Source organism: Apteryx rowi, unplaced genomic scaffold (assembly GCF_003343035.1).
Source record: "Apteryx rowi isolate R43461 unplaced genomic scaffold, aptRow1 scaffold_131, whole genome shotgun sequence".
NCBI lineage: Eukaryota > Metazoa > Chordata > Aves > Apterygiformes > Apterygidae > Apteryx > Apteryx rowi.
The window spans coordinates 923,784-946,904 of NW_020447542.1; the positions used below are offsets into that span (position 1 = coordinate 923,784).

At 35.6% G+C, this 23,121-nt stretch overlaps 1 protein-coding gene across 1 annotated transcript in view; it reads left to right on the plus strand.

Annotated features, from left to right (window-relative positions):
• ADAMTS6 (ADAM metallopeptidase with thrombospondin type 1 motif 6) overlaps positions 1–23,121 on the plus strand; it is a 163,103-nt gene that overhangs the window by 119,490 nt on the left and 20,492 nt on the right. Inside the window, exons 16-21 of the mRNA XM_026056451.1 lie at positions 543–676; positions 2,774–2,897; positions 4,220–4,300; positions 8,830–8,993; positions 10,798–10,936; positions 21,482–21,611. Coding sequence (XP_025912236.1) covers positions 543–676; positions 2,774–2,897; positions 4,220–4,300; positions 8,830–8,993; positions 10,798–10,936; positions 21,482–21,611 — 772 coding nt within the window. The remainder of the gene's footprint in view (positions 1–542; positions 677–2,773; positions 2,898–4,219; positions 4,301–8,829; positions 8,994–10,797; positions 10,937–21,481; positions 21,612–23,121) is intronic.

Below are 23,121 nucleotides of genomic sequence, written 5' to 3' on the forward strand. Positions count from 1 at the left end.
GCATGGATAAGTCCATGGCCTCCCTTGAGTTTTTATATTTAATTGAATTGAATGATTTTATTCTTAGTTTTTTAGATTATGAGTCCCAAAAGGACTGTTGTGATCATCTGGCCTGACTTGTAGTATAATTCAAGTTATAGGACTAGATTTCTAACTGAAATAGAGTCTGATTGTGATTTGTGAAATTTATATTGACATATTACTAGAACTACATTCTTTTGTTTTTCATGTTTATCAAATGGTGAAGTGGTGTCTTTATTATTTTAAATTGTTCAATAATCATTAGGGTTGTATTAACATAATGGAATCGTTATGGAGCCAGCCAACCTTGCCATATCTTACTATGAGCTGAAATAATCTTTTTTGCAAGAAAGAAGAGTCAAGTAGAGAAATCAATAAGGGGAAGTAAAATAAAGTGTATACGTTATGTATGTCAGGTATGAGATAAGATTATAAATTTCAGATCTGATTATGTATCTATTTTTTAATTATTAACTTTTCAAGAATTCTCTGTTATTTTTTTCTTTGCTTTCATTGTCTAGGTGGGGTTAAACCATGTGCATTAAACTGCTTGGCTGAAGGTTATAATTTTTACACTGAACGTGCTCCTGCAGTAATAGATGGGACTCAGTGCAATGCTGATTCACTGGATATCTGTATAAATGGAGAATGCAAGGTTACATATGTTTTATAAAATACTTATGGATTAGTTTGTGTTTGGTATTTGTTGTCATTCCTCCTACATTTGGTACTGGTACTCACTTGTTACCTATGTGAAACAAGCTTTTTAAATGTCAAGTTCTTAATGAAAGGGTAGGATTGAGACAAAAGATAAGAAAAGTATTTGCATAGATGAGACAAATCATTTGAATTTCAGTAGCTCCTCTTAGATATTAAAGCAGTTATAGCTAGAATTCTGCATTTTGTCTTCCCTGTTTTATGTTGTTTTCTGGTCTTTGTTGAAGAATCACTGGAAGAGGCAACAGGAGACAGATTCCTTGCACGCTTCCAAAGCCTGTTCCATCATCCCAATTAGAACTCCATTCTGGCTGAAAGACAGTATATGTGAAAATCTGTTTCCAGCTGGTTCATCCTCTTGCAAACAAATCTGCTGATAGTGTAATCAAAACAGGAAGTTGTCACTATTGCTCTGTAGTTCTATGAAAAAATTGCATAACCATGCAACTATTTTCCCTTTACTAAAGATCTGATTATCTTCTAAGCTTCCTATAGAATTGTATTACATGAACTTGAAGAGAATTGGAGGCCCGTGCCATATTTTTGGTTATGTTCATCCCACTGCTGCTTCAGTTTAGCAGAGCATTTAATTATGTACTTAAGTCTAAACATCTTAGTAGTGCCGTTGACTCTAATTATTTGATTTCACTGAAATCACTAGCTTACCTGAAGCTGAACCCTATGCTTGCGTGCTTTGCTAAACTGAGGGTTGAAGATTTATGATTACTGAATAACTTGTGATGAGATCAAAAGCAGTTGCCATGTATTAGCAAACTAACCAAAACAAAGTATAGGAAATAAACCGTGAAATTCTGATGTACTTTATACATAAAAAGATTTTTAGTACTTTTGAGAAATCTTTTAAAACTGATAATCATTTGCTGRTATTATTGACAATTCCACAAAAATGGGTACAAAGATCATTTGAATTCAAGACAAATTTAAGAAAGATCAGAATTAGACTTTGCATTTGATTGCAATAAAAATATAAATTTAAAACATAAGTTTTTGTTTTCTTGTCATTAAAATGTTTTCTTTTAAATTGTTAGAAATGAATATTTAATTTATCTCCAGTTGAGAATGAAATATGTAATAAAATCAGGTCTCTGTTCTTGGTGAATCAGAAAGTTGAAATGTATATGGTCTGCTTAGAATATTAATTTGTCAATTAATTAAAATGTTTTAACTTCTCTTATGACCGATGTATTTTGTATTTASAAGATGGTAAATAGTTTTGCTAGACAGTAAACCCAATTAAAACCAAGTTTATGTAGCTGCCATGTATCTGTCTAATCGAGATGAATCGGTAAGACATAGAAAGTTAATCATTGCTCGTTATACATAGATTTCCCAAATAGCTAATCAGAAATTTACTGTTTATAAGCAGTTATAGAGTTCTATTTTTTTCAAAGGCTTTCAAATCCTATGTAAAATAGCATGTAATTCAGCCTTTCACTAAGCTTCATTCTGCATTCATTCTTGCAGTGAAGTCATTTACCCTTTAAGTTCAGACTTCTTATTAAAATAATTAGGATCGCATAGAGTAACTGCAGGCTTTGCCTGCAGGATGTGGAAAGATGGTCTATAAAGCTSTAAATTCCTTTGGAAACAAAGATACCATTTATGTTGCATAAATGTTTAAAGAATACACAGCAAATATTTCCTTTAACAAAGCAATATAGATGGAACACAACTCTTGTAATATTAAATAAAAATTGCACAAATCATTTATTAATAACCATAATAATTGCATTATTCATGAAATGCAGTGAGATTCCCTACTGAAAGTCACTGTAGAAAGATAAAGTATTATTAATCAAGATTTAATTAATAAAACAAAATGTGGATTGTTCCACTTCCTGATTTTCTTCCTCTGATAAGTGAAAACCCACTTATCATAACAGCTATCTAAAACAGAGCAGATAGATAAACAAAGAATTGGATATCTCAAACTTGAGAGAAACACTGCAAAAAACTGTGAAGATAATGGTGCAAAGGAACACCATCCACAATATTTGTTCTCGCCTGTTCTCAGCATGTAGGTTGTGATAATATTTTGGGGTCTGATGCAAAGGAGGATAGATGTCGCGTTTGTGGAGGAGATGGGAGTACATGTGAAGCCATTGAAGGTTTCTTCAATGATTCGTTGCCCAGAGGAGGTATGCATATATACATCCATTCTATTGTACAATGTATTTGATAACTCTTTTGCAAGTACAATGATCAGCTGATTTCCAGCATGGCATTGCTGCTGATCGTTCATGCAGACATCATAACTGGAGCTGTAGTTCGTTTAGAAACTTTGACTTCCTGTAGCAAAGTTGGATTTTTTTCTTCAGTGATAGTTTGTATTTATGTAAAATACAACAATATGTTTAATTACTCAATACTCACTTCTCTTGGACTTTAATGCACTTAAAAAGAAGTATGTAGTTTGTCTTTATTCATTAGCTATGGTTGTATATTAAATGAAATTTTGTGTACAATTTTAGTGTGTATGGTGGAATCTGCTATTTAATCATACATGAAAGTTTAGGAYAGAAAAAATCCAGAAGCATCTCTAAGTTCATGTTATTAAGATCTCAGGAAATGTATATGAGCACTTAGTTGAAAGCTTAGCTCATAGAATGCAGTATTAGTATTGCCGTCTTCATATTAGTAGTAGTACTATTGCATGTACAGTATGGTATCCAGTTTTGGGCCCCCTGTTAGCAGAAAGGTATTGATGGACTGGACTGAGTTCAGGGGAGGCCACCAAGATTGTTGAGGGCTGGAGCACTCACTACCACTATGAGGAGAGTCTGAGGGAACAGGGTTTGCTTGGCTTGGAGAAGAGAAAGTTTGTGGGGACCTAGTAGCAACCTTCTAATACCTAAGAGGAGGTCACAGGGAAGAGAGAGCCAGGCTATTCACAGTGGTGGGTGCATGGTGGGAGGATGAAGGACAATAGCTGTAAGTTGAAACAAGAGAGATTCAGACTGCATATAAGGGAAAACTTTTTTCCCCATGTAGACAGTCCAGCAGTGGGCCAGGTTGCCCAGAGAGGTTGGGCAGTCTCCATCTTTGGAGGCTTTCAAGAGCCAACTGGGTAATGCCTTGAGTAACCTGGTCTGATATCCTAGCTGACCCTGCTTTTAGCAGGATGTTGGACTAAATGACATTCTGAGGTTCCTTTCAACCTGAATTATTCTATGAACCTAAGGTCAATTTGTACATTAATTGCTTGTGATTTACTGTTGAAAAGACTTAATTAGTGTTAAAAAAAGGAATTCCTGACTATATGTTAAATTCTTGCTGTCACTTTCACTTTTGTGTCTGAAATTTAAAAAGTTTTCCTTTATATATCATGAAAGAGAATGTTCAAGTACATTTGAATCTCATGTCTCTTTTTAATTGTTAATAGTAAATAATTTATTGTTAGTTTCATGATTTAAATGTTATTTTTTGTTGTTATCTTAAACAATATATCTTCATCTTACAGGCTATATGGAAGTGATTCAAATTCCAAGAGGTTCTGTGCACATTGAAATAAAAGAAGTGGCAATGTCGAAGAACTACATTGGTAAGAGGATGGTTTACATAGCAGACTGTTACTAAGATAAACTTTATGAAGTTATTTGAAGGTACAGTGTTCTGGTTTGGCCAAACACAAAGTAGTATGCATAGTAGGAGCAATGGAGGCGATGATAGTTTAGACGGCGGTCAGACAGGTGCAAAAAGAGCAGCAATTGTTTGGGATGTATTCTCCTGAAGTAGAGCTAGTGAAGTGCAGCATGCAAACCCTCCTTGCCCACATCAGTGTGAAATCAGGTAAACTTCACTATTCAGAGTGTCAGACATTGAGCTGAAGTGGATGAGGAACTCTTACATGATCTGCAGTCTCACTCTGTGAGAGTGTCTTCCACCTGGGCAAGTCTTGATGGGGGGATTGTACTATTTTAAAACACCATGTTATTCTTGGAACAATCTTTCAACAACAGCCATAGTTACTTAGATGTTCTTTTAAACAATGCTGTCTCTCTACCGTAACATAGTTTAATGTATTAATTTCACAGTTTTTCTGTGTTGTAGGGACTTAATGCCATTCCTATTTTATAGATAAGGGAAATGAGGCAGAGAAAAACTCTGTGGCTTAACTGAGATCATTCAGGAAGCCTGTGGTAAAGCACAGAATTAAATTCAAATTCCCAGATTACTTTTCCTTTCTTTAAAGATTGTCTTAAATTTGCCTTGCATTTTTGTAATACTGATATGTACTGATCTGGCTTCACCAAACTCAATATGTATTTCCGAAAGTTTTTGTACCCTGATGTGTGCAGCATTCAGTTCACAGTAGTGCAAGAACACCCATTTTTCAGTCGAAAATGGCTCAGAGAGCTGGTGAGTTGTACAGCAAACTAACAGATTAACATTACCAAAAGCTGTTACTTGTTTAGGCTGAATGGCAGTTGACTAGGCTACTTTGTGAATCTCAGCTCCATAGGACCAAAAATATACCTCTGACATATCTATAACATTAATGTGTTGGAAAGGACTACGATGCATGGAAGTGTGAGTTTGAAGGACAATTATCCTCCTCGGTACATTATTTTCTGAACTGATTGTATTAATGATGGTACCTGCTACTTTCAGTTGCCTACATTTCTGCCTGCCTGCCCCCACTCTCCCATAATGCAGCAGATGATCAGTCTCCCTCCATTCTGCAGGAAGAATAACATCCACTACTCCAGCAATAAGGAATGTTTATTATTCTTTCAGCATCACACTTCCCCTGGCCCCTCCCCCTTGTCAAAATACACTGCTGGTAAGGTTGCTTACATATCCTATACGTGACATGGCAATCAGAGGCGGTGGGAGGGAGGCACACAATGCATCCTATCATGGTCGTTTTATGCTAAGAACCACATTGCCAAAAGGCCATTTGTAACTTTAAAATCTGCACCAGTATTAATGTTATATTCAAATGAAGATACTTGTTTTTCTGTTTCAATGGGTAGCTGAAAGGCAAAATAAAGGAGATGCTCTTAGCTGCTACAGTTAAGTTTGTTATTCTTCTAATTTATAAGCAAAGGAAAGTGATCTGGAAAAGCATTTAGATTGGCAAATCTATATAAAATGAAAGAAGAATGCCAAATTTTTTGCTTAAGTAAAAAATATAGGCAGCTTCTTTGGTATTTAATCTGGCCACAGATTTAAAAATGTAAAGTCACAGAAGCCCTAGCTAACACAAATGGGGGATTCCTCTCCCTCACTGGTTCCTTGTGTTTCCAACTTCCAAATGAGCCTTTACATCCTAATGAAAGATGATCTTACCGAGTCTGAGGGGCCATTTCATTTTGTGTGCGATGCTTTGTACTGTGAGTGTGAACCAGTGTCAGATCACCAGTTCCTGGAAAAAAGGARTGCTTATAATTTGTCTGTTCCCTTAAAAGCACTATACGAGCATGATGGTCGTTAAAAATGTGTTTATTTTGTTAAAATAGGTACCTCAGGGGTATTATTTTAAAGACATTTCTTTAGTGGCAGTGCCATTTTCCCTGTTCCTTCCTTACGAGCAGGCTAACTTGTAACAAATATCTCGCAGTTCCTAAGCTGAGATCCAGTTCTTTTGCAAGCCCTGGCCTCACGTTTAGGCTGCAGTTAGACGTTTGGCAACTTTATTAGCTTGAGCAGCACCTGTCCTCCCTCCCCTCATCTCTGGCTGCTCATTTCTGCACCAGTATCACTCCTGTTGTGCGAGCATGAGTGCATGTTTCTGCATCTTCATAATAAATCAGTTTTTAAACTGATCCGTCCAAAAAATAACCCAGCAACAACAAAATTGCCTGTTTTCACTGCTGCTGAAAAAATGTATGTTGAGCAAAGCTGTTATCTTCCCTGAAATGGATTTATCTGGGTTGACATCTTCCCTTACATCCTCCTTAGGCAACAGCGTTGAGTGCTAATTTCCCCTGGGCTTCCTCTGTTCTCAAGTTCTTACAAGTAATTTGATTAGGTTATTAACTTGTTTCTTCTGTCTCATATGCTAATAGCATAATGTCACTGCTTCAACATTGTCATGTAATTGTATTATTGGAATGCTGCTCACAGCTGTGTGAACTTCACCTCAGCATAACAACTGACATTGAGCAAATCTATTTACATAATGCAAATGCATTTTTCTTTGGCAGTTGGACAAGTAAAAATGAACTGCTTCACTTTATACATTAGTCTGAGTGTATATATAGTATGTAATTGATAGCATGTAAGGTCAGAATGATGAATTATGTAAAAACATGTATGAGGACATTTGTTCTCCTGTGTTCATTTATATGTCTCATTTGTTCTCATTTATATGTCTCAAATAATGTAATTCAAAAATTCATCTTGTTATTTGCTGTTAATAGAGACTAGACATACTGAAAAGAAAACATTTGGGAATAGCAGAGTGGTGGAATAAGAGACACTTGAATATGTCTTGCTGGTTTTGAGAGATCCTGTGGCAATTCTATTAATTGAGCTAGATCTTTTGAAAGCAGAGTGGATAGAAATTTTGGCTATGTGGCAGTGTGACATCACTAATAAAACAGGATATTGGTGTTCAGCTGTAATGTGGTTATTTCATATACCTACTTAAAATAGATAAATAGTTGGAGTTCTGTTCTTTTCTTTTAATATAGTACTGCCTACAATTTGTCTTGTTCTGATGCTCACTTTTTTTACTACCTACTTCTCTTGTACTGCAAAACCCATATAGACATAAGGAATCTGAATTATTTCGAGGATCCCAGATAACTGAATGTGTCAGAGCTAGTTTTCTTCACCAAAGCATATGTGTGATTCCAGAGTAAATCCAGGGAACTCAATGGAATTAGATTTATGCTATGGAAAGACATTCTTTTTCAGACCTTAAGGTACTAACGGAAATGGTTACTAACCCTTACTGAATATGGCTGTCACCAGCAGAATGTTACTGCTTCTCCAACTGTCTCCTCTTTATATAAATGCTCTCTAATCTATTTTAGAAAACTTGAGCATCATTTGTAAAGACCTTTTTCCTAACTGTTTAAGCTAAACCATCTGTCCACAAAGATGTAGTTGAGAATAAAGCTTGATCTTAAGATGTCTTATTCCTTATGATTGCGATGTAAATTCCCTGTCCAGCAAAGTCAGTGTTTTGTCTCAACAAAGACCAAATCTCCATTTAACTGCATGTTTTCAGTCATCATTTTCCTTCTAAGAACACATTTTATTTAAAGTAAATATGAATGCCAAGTAATCTAGTAATCTTCATTATTATCTTAAGTTAAGAACTCAATATCTAATTAACAGAATAGTCTTCTTAAGATACAAAGTCAGTTTCATATTTAGAAACTTAATCTAATACATTTGGTAAAATATCAAACATATGTTCTTGAACAAAATCTGCTTGTCCAATCTAATTGGTCAGTTTACTAAGAAGTTTATATTTTACCTGCAGTACTTTTGTGGTTTAGGGCTGTAAATTAGGAATATTAAGACATCTTTGAAGATGAAATAGGTAGTATTTGGTCTTGTGGTGCAAATATCTTGGATTTATGCTTTGAGAAGGAAAAAAAAACAGGGCAAATGAGCAAGAGCTGAACTGACTGTGTTTCAGACTCAGTCTTCCTTCTCTCTTTTTTTTTCCTCTCAGCTTATTATCTGAGATACCTATGCTTACGTTTCCCAAACACAAAATACATAATCTAAAGATTAGATTGGTTATAAATTTATTGATTATAAATTTATATATGATTATAAATTTGAGACCTGCATACGTCTGTGTAGAACAGAATACATTGCAGGTGCGCTCAGCTTTAGGGTTGAATACATATTACAAATTGCATGTGGCATTCTCTTTTATTTCTCACAGCACGTGCATGTTGAAATCTGAAAAGTATGCCTGCCCATTGAAGGTTATGATAAAGGCAGTATTGTCAAACTGCATGAGAAATATTTTGACCAGTGCTAAAGAAAAGGTTTTATATGTGAAATTCACATACATCTGACAGATTAGTAGTTTAATTTGCAATGGCTTCTCTATTACAAATGCTGCTTCCAATTTTTAGGTAGCTTGTATTTTTTTTTAAGCTTTAAAATCTGAAGAGGATGACTACTATATTAACGGTGCCTGGACTATTGACTGGCCAAGAAAGTTTGATGTTGCTGGAACAGCTTTCCATTACAAGAGACCAACAGATGAACCTGAGTCTTTGGAAGCCCTAGGCCCTACATCAGAAAATCTCATAGTCATGGTAAAGTTATAATTGATATATTTCTGAATTTTTAAATATGAGGAAAGGTGAGGCCATGAATGGAATCAAAATAGGTAGTGTTTACAAAGAGTATACAGCTTGCCAAGTTCTGGGACTTTGCAATAATTAACTTTTCAAAACTGACAGGCAAACATTGTGATGAAAAAGGGGGATAAAGTCAGGAAAGCCCCAGGAAATCTCACTGAAAATACCCCTGATGAGATTCCTGTCTGTGTTAAATGTGCTTCAGAATAATGGTAGCATAAATTGTAAATGGGATGCCTATTGTATCTCTGCATATTTCTGATAAATGAAAGTGCTGAGAAACAACATAGAGCAACTGCATCAGGCTGTGATGGTGATGTGTAATATCTACAGAGTGCATTTTGCTTTCCTAACAGATCTGTAGATACCTGGTTTTAAACATGTCCTGAGGGTAAAGTATACCATATTTCTTACTGTACTTCTTACAGATACTCAAGAGTATGGAGAACAGATACTCAAGAGTATCATGATTTGACCAATATTAATATGTTAGTAAAGTATGTTGTTTTGACAAATGTTGCTCCTAATGGATTGTACAGAACATGAGAACGTAACAGAAGAAGATGGGACCAAGGTCCTTGTGCCCAGTCTCTGACAATAGGCAATAGTGAGCCTACTGTTACATTGAGGAAGAATRTGAGAACAGGGTGATATTTCTCCAGGATATTCCATCAGCCTCTAGATTTGCAGCTCAGGGTTTGTTTGAGCCAGACATGACACTTCTGTGTATAGAATGATTGCTCCCTGGGTATTTACGTCTTAGGCAACATTTTCAAACACCTGAATCCATTTTTTTTTCTGCTGAAGCTGTGGATAAGCTAGAGAGTCTGTATAAAATGAGTTACGCGATGATTATAGTGCCTTTCTCATTCAGTTAGTGCCACTGACTTTCTTACCAGAAGTTTCCTGCTCTTCTATCCAATAGAGATAGGCAGATATGCCTCTGCAAAATGTAACAAGGTAGAAGGGGATGAGAAGTAGCTCTAAGATGTATCAGATTGCTGCATCTTAATATACATGATATATAATATTAGCAACAAAAATGTTTGGTAGAGGATCAAAGACTAGACTTATTAAGAGAGCACAGTGTTGGACAGGTGGTATGTGGAAAGGCAGTTCAACAGTGAGGATAACCAGAAGCTCATAGTGGATAGTGTTGCTAAAGCTGCAGTGAGAGTTAATAATATTCATTAAAAGCTAATTCTCTTGTTCGCCAAGCTAATTCTGTTGGCTAATGCAATAGGGGAAAATGACCTCTGTTGTTGACTCCTGCAGTCATGAGAAGTATAAGCAAGGTCAGAATATTAGGTTCACAAGTACTGTGTGGGTAGTTCCTCACAAGATTTCACTTGGGACTTAAAATCACGTTGCGTTTTTGCACAGTAATGTCCTTAACCAACTTTGACCTCAAAAAATTATTCAGCTACCAAATTATTTTCCATTAATGAAGATGTTAATTTCATGAAAACTAGCTTTCTAAAATTATTATTTCAAGAATAAAGAATTGACTGAAGTTATGAATTTGTGGTAGTAAAGGGAGGGGGAAAAAGAAAGCTCAGCTTATACAAAGGAAAAATATTATTGTGTATGTTTTAAAAGTTAGTCCAGATTCTTTTGGAAATACCTGAAAGAACTATTACGGCTTGCTTTATTACCTTTTTCCCTTCCACAAGGCATAACACATACCTAGATTAAATGTCACTGTAGTTGCCCTCTGCTTGCCTGTTTTAATGGTATAACCAGTTGTTTTCAACTACAGATTCTGCTACAGGAACAAAATTTGGGTATAAGGTATAAATTCAGTGTTCCCATCTCTCGCACTGGCAGTGGAGACAATGAAGTTGGTTTTGCATGGAATCATCTGCCTTGGTCAGAATGTTCTGCCACTTGTGCTGGAGGTAAGATACATACCAGGCAGTCAAGCTAAAGGGTAAACTGAATTGCAAGATACACATTAGTACATAATTTTGTGGATAACTAATTGAAAATATTTCTTTCAGATATGCTTCAAAACTTAATTTAGTGAAAGAACATTTATTTTATCATGTTGGATTTTGGTTTCAACTACGTTTAATATGTACAGATTTTTGTGTTAAATACAGTATATCTTGGCACAGTGTGTCTCTGCTGATGCTTCTCCTCAGATTCTCTTGAAGCTGGGATGTTTGCTTTTCACAGGAGCTTTCCTGATAAAGGACATCTGAAGTTTTAAGTAAGGAGATAAAAACCAGAAGGCAACTATAAATAAGGGATGTGTGTCTGTTTGTGTATGTATGTATGTGTACTTCACGTGATCCTAGTCAGCCCTCCTGTCCTCCAGCCACCAAAGTTCAGGATGCATACTGGCAGCTCTTCTGTAGGAGATGATAACAACTGGATTATACCTCCCAGCCCATAGCAGTATCTGAGGATTGTTGCCTATTGGCAGTGGTGGGGGATTTGTAGGTTGTCCCATGTGATTTCATCATGGGTGCCTTTTGCCCACAATTTACTGTATTCCTAATCCTCCTCCCTCTAGTGGCCACCAATGCAATTCTTTACCTCTGGCTGGGAGAGCAGGACAGTTGGCTTCCTTCAAAGCCAACACCATTGCTGCTGCATGGACTGGTGAGTAGAAGTGCTGTGTGAACAGCATCTTTCTTCTCTCTGGAGACTGAATGCATCATCTCCCTGACATACCTTAATTGCAGAAGATCGGGGAGAGAGCTTTAAATCCATCTCAGAATTTCAGCTTTCTACTGTGCAGCACACTGTCAGTAGCAAGAGGAAACAACTGTTTTTATTTAAAGAACCTTCAGACCAAATATTTGTCCTTTTCTTTTTTTTTTTTTTTTTTTTGGCTACTGGAGGTGTTTATGTTTAGAGGCATCTTGACTCATCTTTCTGCTGGATCCTGCTGTGGCTGTTATGAGTTGTTTGCTGTTTAAGTACTGGCAGTTTGCTTAGCTTTGTGTAAGACACAAAGAGCGATACAGTTTCTCTTCCATGCAGCTAAATAAAGTCTTGAAACAAAGAGAGGCATGTGCCAAATTTGTATAACATTTTTACTGTTCATTTGTTGGATTCTTGTAACCACCTGTGTGACAAACTGCTTTTTTAATTAATATTTTAACATTGGTGAGTCTGGTAGAAAAATTAAAGTTTGAAAGTCTAAAGGCAGAGAGGAAGTGCCTATCCCATAGCAAAAGACACTTCTAAGTTTCAGAAACTTAAAAGTACTGCCAAATCCAATCTTTATGACTGCAGTCAGTTAATGATCCTTCTGAAGTCAATGGGAAGACTCCCACTGATATAGGTAGAGACAAGATTTTGCCATGAATCTTTTGCAATGCAAATAATTTGTTGTCATGTCACAGATTCAGAACTATAAAGAGAAAATGATTGGGTCTAAAGGAGTAGGTCTCTGCCTAGATAAAAACATTTTGACATAATTAACTTTTAAAGAAAGACATGCGAGTCACTGGCATTCACTGTCTGTGTACATTTATTACTCATTTGAACTTCTTTTTCTGTTGAAAGTAGCTTTTGGTGGCTAAACAATGCACTTTTCTTTCCTTCAGCTTAATGTGAGGATATACTACGGTAACTTATTAAAATCTGTGCTCAGAGAATAAATGTTTCATTGTAGCTATAATTCATGTAAAAACTGTATCTGTTTTCTCCATATGAATACCTCCTATTCCCCCCAGTTTATGAAACACCTTTTACCATATGCCAAAAGAAGACACAATTCTAAAAAGGAGCTGAGTCAGGGAAAAAGAAAAGGGAGACAGAGGTTGTAGAGACAGACACGGTAACTGGAAAAGCTAGCTAATAAAATCTGAAGTGTGAGAAATTTTAGAAATGAAGCCACTTCATGGCTTTTTTTATTTCTATAGGATTCTTTATGAAGTCCAGTACTGAAATTCTATTTATTTGAAATCTCTCTTTAGAAGAGAAATTTTGCTTGACATCAAAGGATAAAAGCTCAAAAATTAAAGAATTCCCTACTAAAAGTTTTTGTTTTGTTTTGTTTTTTAAGTAATGAACATGTGTGAGAAATACTAGTGAGGAAATTACTTTTTATTTATGATGTTGAAAAAACAATAATAAGATTTGTGTACAGACTGTAAATAGATGAAAGGCATCAACATTTTTCTGCCTCTTATTGTAATTTGTACAGCTGACTTGTAGTGCAAAGACATTAAAGGTTTGAAAAGGTTTGAGGATATGATATTTCATCTTCATCTAAGAAAGCTGTAGATGAAGTCTAGCCAGATATACTTTTATATTAAAGCATAGAGTAGCTGAAGACAAATCTAAATTCTAATGAACATATTTAACTTGTGCCCATCTCTGAACATGTCTGTGTTCTAATGTTATGTCTTTTTGTCTAGGTGTATGTTACACTTAAAAAGCTATCTTACCAAGGTACAAAAGTTACTTTATCAACATAGAGATTTGCAAGTATTTAGAAGCCAGCAAATGACAGATTTAAGGGTGAYTGTGAAATCTCAGGTTGTTTGCTGTGGCTGTTCTGTGAAACAGGGACCAGTGGGCCAGGGACCGATCTCTCACCCTGAGGCTGCCTTACAGACTACCTCACGTTCACATCCACACTACTCAGGCCAGTCCCCGCTATATCAGACTGACTATATTGCATCATGTAGCACTTGGCCAGGTTTATGACTCTTAAGGCATAGTTATTATTTGGTGTATGTTTTTTGATTCAAAGTAGTTAAAATATGAGGACCATTGTTACAGCCTACCAGAGTGATGTTTCTGTGTTGTAAACTTGAGGCTGTGTGTTGAATGTCATGAAGCAGAGCCCAAAGGCCAGATACTGAGCACTCACAGTGAAGTCCCTGGGAACTGCATGAAGTTCATCATCCCATAAAGTGTGTATAATGCTAAGTGTTCTGAAAACTCAGTTGGGCACCCCAAATTAATGGATTCTTTTCAAAGTAGACATTATACCCCCTCTCCCTCTGTATGCTTCATAGAGGAGTCTAGAAGATAAATTAAAGTTTGTGAGACGGACAATAGCATATTTAGATTGCATCTGAAAGACCAGGAGGAAGTTAGACTTTTTATAGTAAGAGAGCATAAAGAGTGTGTATTTAGTAGTGTCATGCATGTTAAAGAAGAAAAGAACAAAATACTCCATAGTTGCTCTGCAAGTGAACATCATTTTCCATACAGTGGACTAAGCAGAAATGTAAGATGGGGAGAGGAGTAACTTAGGCACATTCAATCCTGAACTGTATTGTAATTAATACAAAGTTTCATAGCAAGCCTTTTTTCTAGCTTTTCCTTATTTTTCACTGCTGTGTGGCATTAAACTGGACCATCATGTCTCCAAAATCTGAGGGGTTTTTTGGTATTTTCTTGAGTTTTACCAAAAATAGGTTTTTCTGATTTACCAATTACTTAAAAAGCATGCCTGGTAACAGGCAATGCTTTTCCTTTCCTGGATTCATGCACTTCTATGTAGGATGAGAATATAATTTCATTCATTTTTAATATCTCACTGGACCTGTCTGTCCCTTAGTATCTGTTCTTAGGCTTGGAAATGCAGAATTGTAGCTTGTCTTTTTGTACACTAGAACAAGCATTTTCTCTGTGGAAAAACTTCTCTTTAAAATACAAATTCATTCTACCTGAGCTAGTTCTTCATCTCTGGGAATGTTATGTAGCACTGAGCTACATGCATTCTCCATCATAACTTTGTTTTTTCCCCTTAAATTTCACTGATAACTGTTCTACTCTGAGTAAAGAGTTTTAGAAAGGAAAAGTTATTACTATAATGTTTAAGTATTTCCATAGTTGATACAAATTAAATCTTACCCTCAAGCTTTACCATAGATTCATTATCTGGTAAAGAAAAAGTACATTATTTTGTGTATAATACTATGTAGTTATATTTGAAGGGCARACCTTTGTAAAAATGCATGCCTGCTCAGATCTGTGCGATAGATATGCTGAATTAGAGAACAAGCATTTCAAGCACCAGTGCTACTGAAAGCATCTGTTAGGCCTGCTTGCAAATTTTTGTATTTCAATTGTGTATTTATTATACTATAGGGCTCTGTAAAATGTTGGTAGATTTAGACAACTACAGGAAAACAATACCAGAGGTAGCACAATATACATGAAGGGAAGGAAGTGAGGGGAAGTTTCCCTTTTCCTAAGGAGAAACTTGAATACTGAGAAATAGGAAATAAAGCTTAATAAAATGCAGACTGGAAGGAGAGGAAGGAAGTACTGAAATAGAAAAGGGCAATATATATCACTTACAGATCACTGAATTATAGTTTTATTCTCATGCATGTCTTTCCTTATACCTTGTAGCTTTCCAAGGGCAAGCGTCCGACTTTGTTCAGGAACAGGAGTATTCTTGATAAGGAAGTGAGCTGCTACTGGTATTGTTTAAAAAAATCCAACAACTAAAGGAAAAAAATCCGTCTGTATAGTTTTACTTTTGTAGACATTAAAAATAAACTACAGTAAGTGCATGTCCATTATGTTTCTTTTGTATCCCATTCTTAAAAGTCTAAGATGAAAGCCTTATTATCTGGAATTTACCAGGTATCCTAAGCAYTGGTCTTGATTTCATTTCATTCCATTAGAGTTCATCTCCGGATGAGTTAAATATCTTACATACTTGTGTGGTTTTTTGAAATATTCAGTCAATATAGTATAAAAAGTAATTTGATTGCTGTTCACTTTCCTTTGCTGATCACTGTTGTACCAGTGGTGCCTACTGTGTTTTTCTTTCATGCCCTCAGATGAATTATAAAACTGTCTTTGGACAAATAAAACATACTTGTCCTCATCAAGGAAAATGTAAGTTTGGCTCTGTGATGAATATCTTGTGATCTGATGAGTGAGCTCAGAAAGTATGTCTGGGTTAACCAGCATGCACTAGCTTTAGTGATGCAAGACTCACTATGTATTGGTACTGGCATATTTCTAATTAACTGTTGCAATTGCAAACCACAATTTTGGGGGGTTGCTTTTAAAAATAGATAAAGCATTTACATGACTGCAATTTTAATAAGAATAAAATGTGCCCCACGTAATTTTAAATTTGGCTGCTGAAAGTCATGCAGACTATTTATGAATTGAAACATGTAAAACATCTCAGATCTCTAGGGAATATGGTCACTAAACCACTGGAGTTTTGTTTTCTATTAGAATTGCATTGACCAGTCATGAGGACATTTTATGTCTTTTATTATAAACTGTAAATCTGTAGATTGGAAAGCAGAATGTTTCTGTCTAACTGCTTGTAATTATTCCCCCGAGAGCTTAAACGAACTTGTTTAGCTGTGCTTTTTAGATTATTTTCAGAGAGCATAGACTCAGAAGAGTTGATAATTCAAAAATATTTTTTCAAGGCCCACAGGGCTTAACTAAGTCATAGCTGTTTTCTGGGTAAAAACAGTGTTGCTAGTTTTGCTCCATTTTTTTGTGTGTGTTTTGAAGTTAGAATCTGAATTTTGTTTATGCGATATTATTTTAAGTAGCACTGTAATTAGACAGCAATAATTTAAAGTTTACTTAATCCGTACTTACGTTTCTTATATGACAAAGCACATACTGCATGGCAAGATGCTGCAGAACATCTTAAAACTGGACCAGCATGTCCAACTGGCATGGATTAAAGAATCTTCACTTTGTGAGTGAATAGTGGTGCATGCTGTCTTACGAGTGATATGCTACCTGACCTGCATTCAATAAATATCATGGCTGGTATAAATTTTTTTGAAAACTGAGCACAATAATACTTTGTGTTCATAGTACTTCAGAGTATTTTCTTATTGCATAGCTCTTCAGAAATGAATTTCCTGAGGCTGCCAGGTTTTAGCCAAAGCCTGGAAGGAAATTCATATGATGCCAGTAGGAATTTTAGTGAAAACATAATATTAATATCTAAAATATCCCATAAATAYAGTTGATAGAATGACATGCATTTTTAAAATGTGTAATTCTAAAGTATGCATAAATTATTTTTAAGCAATTACATTTGAAGGAAACTTCATTATGATGAGAGCAACTTATTATTATGTCAGTAACCAAGAGAATTAAGACAGCTTGTGATGGAAAGGGTAAATGGTTATTCATCAGTCAGAGCTGAACATAAATTCTCTATCAACTAGCAGCACCATGTTACTGGCATCAGTGTTTGGATTGACTCTTTTTAAATACTATTTTTCCTCATGGTGAAGTGTGAGTAGAAAAATGCAAAGAAAAAAAACCCCTTCTACTCAGGTGACAGACTTGTCATATTTTAGTTACATTTTAATTATCTCATCTATTGCCTCTACCTTAAAACTATCATGTCTACATAGGTAATAGGATTTCAAGTGAATCATCTTGTCACAGCTTCCAAGGCATTTAGATCTTCTATTTATTTCTCAGGAATCAAAGGAAGAGATTAAACAGGAGAGCCTGACCTAGTAAATATTTGTCTCCCCCCTTCTTACAGTGATTTATGTTTTTCTCTACTAAAATAGTAGTAAAGGAACAAAATAAAGAATTGAAGAAAATTTTGTCTCACTGTATATATGTACATATATATATAAATAAAATAGCAACATTGCAGTGCTGACTGATTTGAAATTTTGATGAAAAGTGTAGTTAAAGATCTATTAAAAATAATAGAAAATTAGAAATTAAATTAGAAATTAATGAGAAATGAGATAAAGTATGACATGGTAGGTCATGCTTGACTAGCCAGCTATCCCATTTTATTATGTAACTCATTTTCTAGACCAAGGAAATGTGATAGACTCATTCAGCTAGACTTCAGTAAAGTATTTGTTATCACCTACACCTAATAAAAAATTAGAAAAGATTAGTAGACTAGAGGTGCTTTTAAAAGGTATGTTATCAGGCCAAAAGGCAGTGCTAGGGAGCCCCTTATAGATCTGTCATGTGACTCATAAGACTTCAGGTTTTTTTGTTCTGACTGTAGCATAAGAAAACAGAAAGTTGCAATGAAATTTGCTGATAATGCAGTAGTAGGAGACATATAGGGAAAGAGTGGGGTATTATTCTATAGTCATGATAAAGGCAAATATGATCTTAGGATGTATTTCTTTGAAAGTTTTAATGACACTGGATAAGGCACTAGTAAAATCTCTCTGCAATACTGGGCAGTTTGTATTGTGGCTATAATAAGCGTGAACACAGGCACAGAAGTGTTGTGAGGATGATCAAGGGAATTGGCATATCTAACTTCCATGCAGAGACTGCAAGAGTTGGCTTGATTAGCAAAGCAAAGTTATTTAAACTGAAAGAATGTGTTGGCTTAAGAAAATACTATAAATTGTACATTAATATCTAGAATGTAAATTAGAATGCTTCTAATAGTCAGTTGTGAAGTTCAGAGATGAAGAATGCACCCGGGTTTAAGATGGAGTTCAGTTTGTGAAGCGGGTTATATAAGAGTGGTTTCCAGTGGTCGAAGGATGTTGTTTTTAGTTGTATGTTCTTATGTTCCAAGTTTATTTAATTGCTAATATATTGTAAGATCTCACTGAATTTAAGCCTTATATAATTTTTTTGTAATAAAATATTAGGTGCCAGGAATGCTGTGAATGGAATATCTCAATGTGAGATTATAATGTCCTTTATACCTGGTGGATAAATATCTGAAAGAGAATATCTATGTGTTAACCCAGCAGCTGTGGGGGACATGTCCTCCAGGCTCTTGAGGGGCCCCCATACTAATGATTTGAGTTGTGTCTCAATTCCCACTGGACTAACGACTAGCAAAATATGTTTTTTCCAACATGTAAAGCACATAAATTGAAAATTTGCAAGAAGTGGAGGTTGAATATTGTTCAGAAATGGTATTTTCTTTTTAGTTTGTTTATGTATATTTGTGAATGTTAGATTCAATCAGAAAACCATCTGACAGGCTTGTGCACTGTGTTTAGTGTTACCTACAACTGTCTACTGTGGCATCCAGATAGATGTACAAAGATAAAACAAATGGAAGATACTCATTGGTCTACCTGGGTTAACTGTAGGACATATACTTCATGTTAATCAATATATTTTTCATAAATAAAGCTTACTTTAAAATGTTCATGGTATTTATGGATAACTTGAGATGTCAGACATTTGTGAAATGATTTACAACCTGTTCTAAAGCGTCTGCTTTGGGAAAATTATATGTTGCTGATCAAAAAAAAGGAGATATCTCTCCCTAGTAGCAGAGCTGGGACTCTGAATTTAGATGCTTCGGAGGAGTCAAGACTCCAGCGTTAGGCACTTTTGTTCTCAACATGGTTAATGGAGGACACATGATTCTGAGGGTTGATACAATGCCCTCACATGCTAAACAGGGATCTGCATATAGGCAGCCCTTAGACCATAAGTGGTATGTTGAGTGATATCCTCGCCTGTCAGGAACATACCATACACATTTGAGATGAGGCCACACATGAAGCATTTTTATGTACTTAGGATCCAGACTGTTGAGTTTACCTGAGAGCAAGTATTTAAATTAACAGGGCTTACTCTATTTTTACGTAGGGGGTGATACCCCTATTTTGCAGGATTCTGTGGTGATTATAACATACTTGTCCATAGCAGTTCCCTATTTCAGTTTGAAGAGATTTATACTGGAAGTACATCACCAGAAGAATAATCTGTGCTGCAGAATAGTTGAGAAAACTAAGAGGGCAGGGAAGGTGAAGATTTTCTAATGACCGTTCTTGGCCACAGTGCAACCAGGGATGCAAGATTCATGGAGCCAGGGGAAAGAAAACAAAAAAGGGACTTAATCTGTAACTAGTGAAAAAGGCATTCATCTAGCACAGGCAGCTGTGGTTTTTGGTCCTTGCTCTCAAGATGGTTTGTACATTTTACATTAGACTGTAATTGCATAAAGAATCAAAATAGTCTACAGACTAGCAACAACAGTCTTGCCGTTTTAGGTGACTAAATTAACCACTGGGTTAGTCGCAGAAGTTACTGTTTTCTCAGGGGAGGCAGGAGTTCATCAGACTGAGAAAGGATCAAACCTGCTATTCATGTATCTGCAACCTCTTAGAGGGTTCTTCAAGGCTATCATGCAAAAGGAGGTTACCATTTCCATATGTTCTTTGCACTGAACATCATAGGGACATTTTACTTGACTCACTGTTGGAGTTAAATACCTAAATTCCATATAGGTTTCAATTTAGGAACCACAGTAGGAGATTTGATTCTTGTCCTTAATGACTAACAATGGAAACAATTAATAGGTAAGTTGCTTAGCTAGTTTAAAAAGAACAAAAAGACTAAAAATGTTTGGTGAAAGAACATCACATGTTTTTTTAGTGAGATGTTTAGTGTCTGAAAACATATTTATATAATTAATTTTTTTACCGCAAATGTCTATCTCCTATAAGACTCTTGTCTTAAAATGGAGAGAGCTGTAAAATGAAGTTGGCTGATATTTTTATGTTTTAATTCCTGTGTATTTGTATGCATTTCACAATTTGGAAAAAGTTATATAATTGCTTCTGTTTTTAAGAAGAGTTTAGGGCTTTTTGCAACCTTTATGATGCAAACAATCCCATTATTTCAGTATTATGACTACTCATATTCAATAAGAAGTGTGTATGAATTGCAGATCTAAAGTGTGTATATCCCAGCAAACATCACACAACTTGTTCTAAAAACAGAGGAGGCCATGTGTACCATGTTTACAACAATACTCTGAGCTGCACTGTAGTCATATATCAATGGTTCTTTGACACCTTTCTTTACATCCTGTTTTTTAAATTGGAAAATCTGCTTAAAATGTTACCTTAAAATATTGTCATGGCTGTGATTTTTCACTTTGTTTTGGGAATTACAATCAATTCTGGACTGCCCATTGATGGTTAAATAATGAAAGAGGAGCTGGGAGTGCCAGACATAATGAGCATCCACAGAGAAAAGCTGCATCTTTCAGAATGAATAATACTTCTATTATTTTAATGAAGAAAATATTTATAGGATGACATGTATAAAAATGCCACACTGAATCCCACTATTGCTGTTTTATTTTATACCAGAGCACATAAACAATAATTCTGCACTGAAGTGTGACCACATTCTGTTTGGTAATATTTTCTTTGGAAAGTGGAGTGTCTTTTACTAAGAGAGAAGGGTAGATGGAAAATGGATTTTGTGCAATATACAAATAAAAACAATCTGTTAGTAAATCTATAAATATATTCCCTTTGTTTTAGGAAACAACAGCAATTTAAAATCCTCTCTCAGTGGGGTGGCCTAAAATTGAAGGAAAAAGAAAAATTTTGTGTGGTCGGGGCATTCAGTCAGTTCAGGCAATTCAGTTCCCAGGAGCATTCAGCCAATTAAAGTTGGATAGTAAGATTAATAATCAATTGGTGAAACATACTTTTAGTCAACAAGTAGAGGAGTAAGAATTAATTAATGGTGTTTAATTTCATCCCAAGGTGTGCAGAAACAAGAGGTGGTGTGTAAAAGGCTGGATGACAGCTCCATTGTGCAGAACAATTACTGTGACCCTGACAGTAAGCCTCCAGAAAACCAAAGAGCCTGCAACACTGAACTTTGTCCACCTGAGTAAGTTATTAATTACTAAAATAGGCATCTATTTCGCATGGATAGAAAAGTCTCTGTAATACGTAATAAATACTGTTGACCAAATATGGTATAAAATTTTGATTTAGCATTAGGGTCCTGTCTTATCAGATAGGATATTTGTTTTGGGGTTTTGGTTATAGTTTCTTGTTCCTCTGGAATCAGTTGTGGAAGTTCAGTTGTGACCTAGAAGAGACCTGATTTGATTGAGGAGCAGTGTTGTTTGAACTACAGAAAAAATCAACGCAGTCACTGTCTGTAAAAAGATAATACCAAAGCAGTTTGTTAAGATGGAAGTGTTAGGTGTGGTGAACAGAACTGGAGGCCATTCTCAAGGCACTAATGACAGAAGAGTCTTGAGGTGAGGGGGGACTACATACATTCCCATTCCCATAGATGCTTACATTACATACTAAAGGTTTGCCGTATTTTTAAGATACACTACATTAAAATTTGGGTTGAAGATTTCAAATGGGAAATAGTAAACATAGAAACTGCTTAGCAGGCAAGCCATCTACTGATAGTAGTTTTCTCCAACAACTTTCTCTCCCAGATGCTCAGTGCTGTACAGCAATGCTGTGTGCCTTTAGGATTAGGTGCATACTTGGTTAAGTCTTTTTGGTTTTATTTTTAAAGATAGCTATGTGTTATATATTGAAAAGATAATGAGAAACACAGCAACTCATTTGTTCAAAAATGAAATTTGGCAAGAACATATACCATAGCTTAATCTTACTACAAACTGTTTAGAAACAGCTGTGATATTTTGTACTGGAAAATAATTTCATCACATGTGCATCCTTCTTGTGCTTTGAGACAATTAAAACTTCTGGAAAAAAATGAGAGATAGTAGCGATTTACTGATTCACTGGTCAGTTTAAGTTTGGTGATATTCTGTACCTATATTCTAATATGGCATGAAAATCATTAATATTGAGCAAGTATAGATATCACACGGTAAAGACATACTGCAGTCTCTTTTAAATGTCTCTTAGAAACTGTAAAACTGTAGCATAAAGGATACCAAGAGGAATGAGACAAGACTTTAATGCCTTAAAATCCAAGAAATCTTTGAGACCAGTGTCCTCCTAGAGTAGCAACTGCTTCCCTGGACCTGGTGAGAGGTTGCATGATGTCAGAGCAGTTCCTTCTACACTTATTTCCCCTATGTCATATACCATATTCACTTGACATTAGGTAAATGGAAGTGAAGCCATTACACTACTCTAACCTCAAGTATGTTTGAATGTGGATGTGCTGTCCTCACAGATAGGTCTAAATCGTTGTCCCCACAGTCTATGCATAAATGTGTGCTTATGCTGCAAGCATAGGAACTTGGATTCTGTTGAATGACGCTGCTTGTCATGGCTATATGTGCGCTGACTAAATTCTCTCACCCTGTAGCTGAGAGCAGAACGTGGCAAGTGATCCTGTTCAGTCAGTACCTTTTTACTAAACACATCCCTATCTCTTTCCTTGCATGAATTAACTA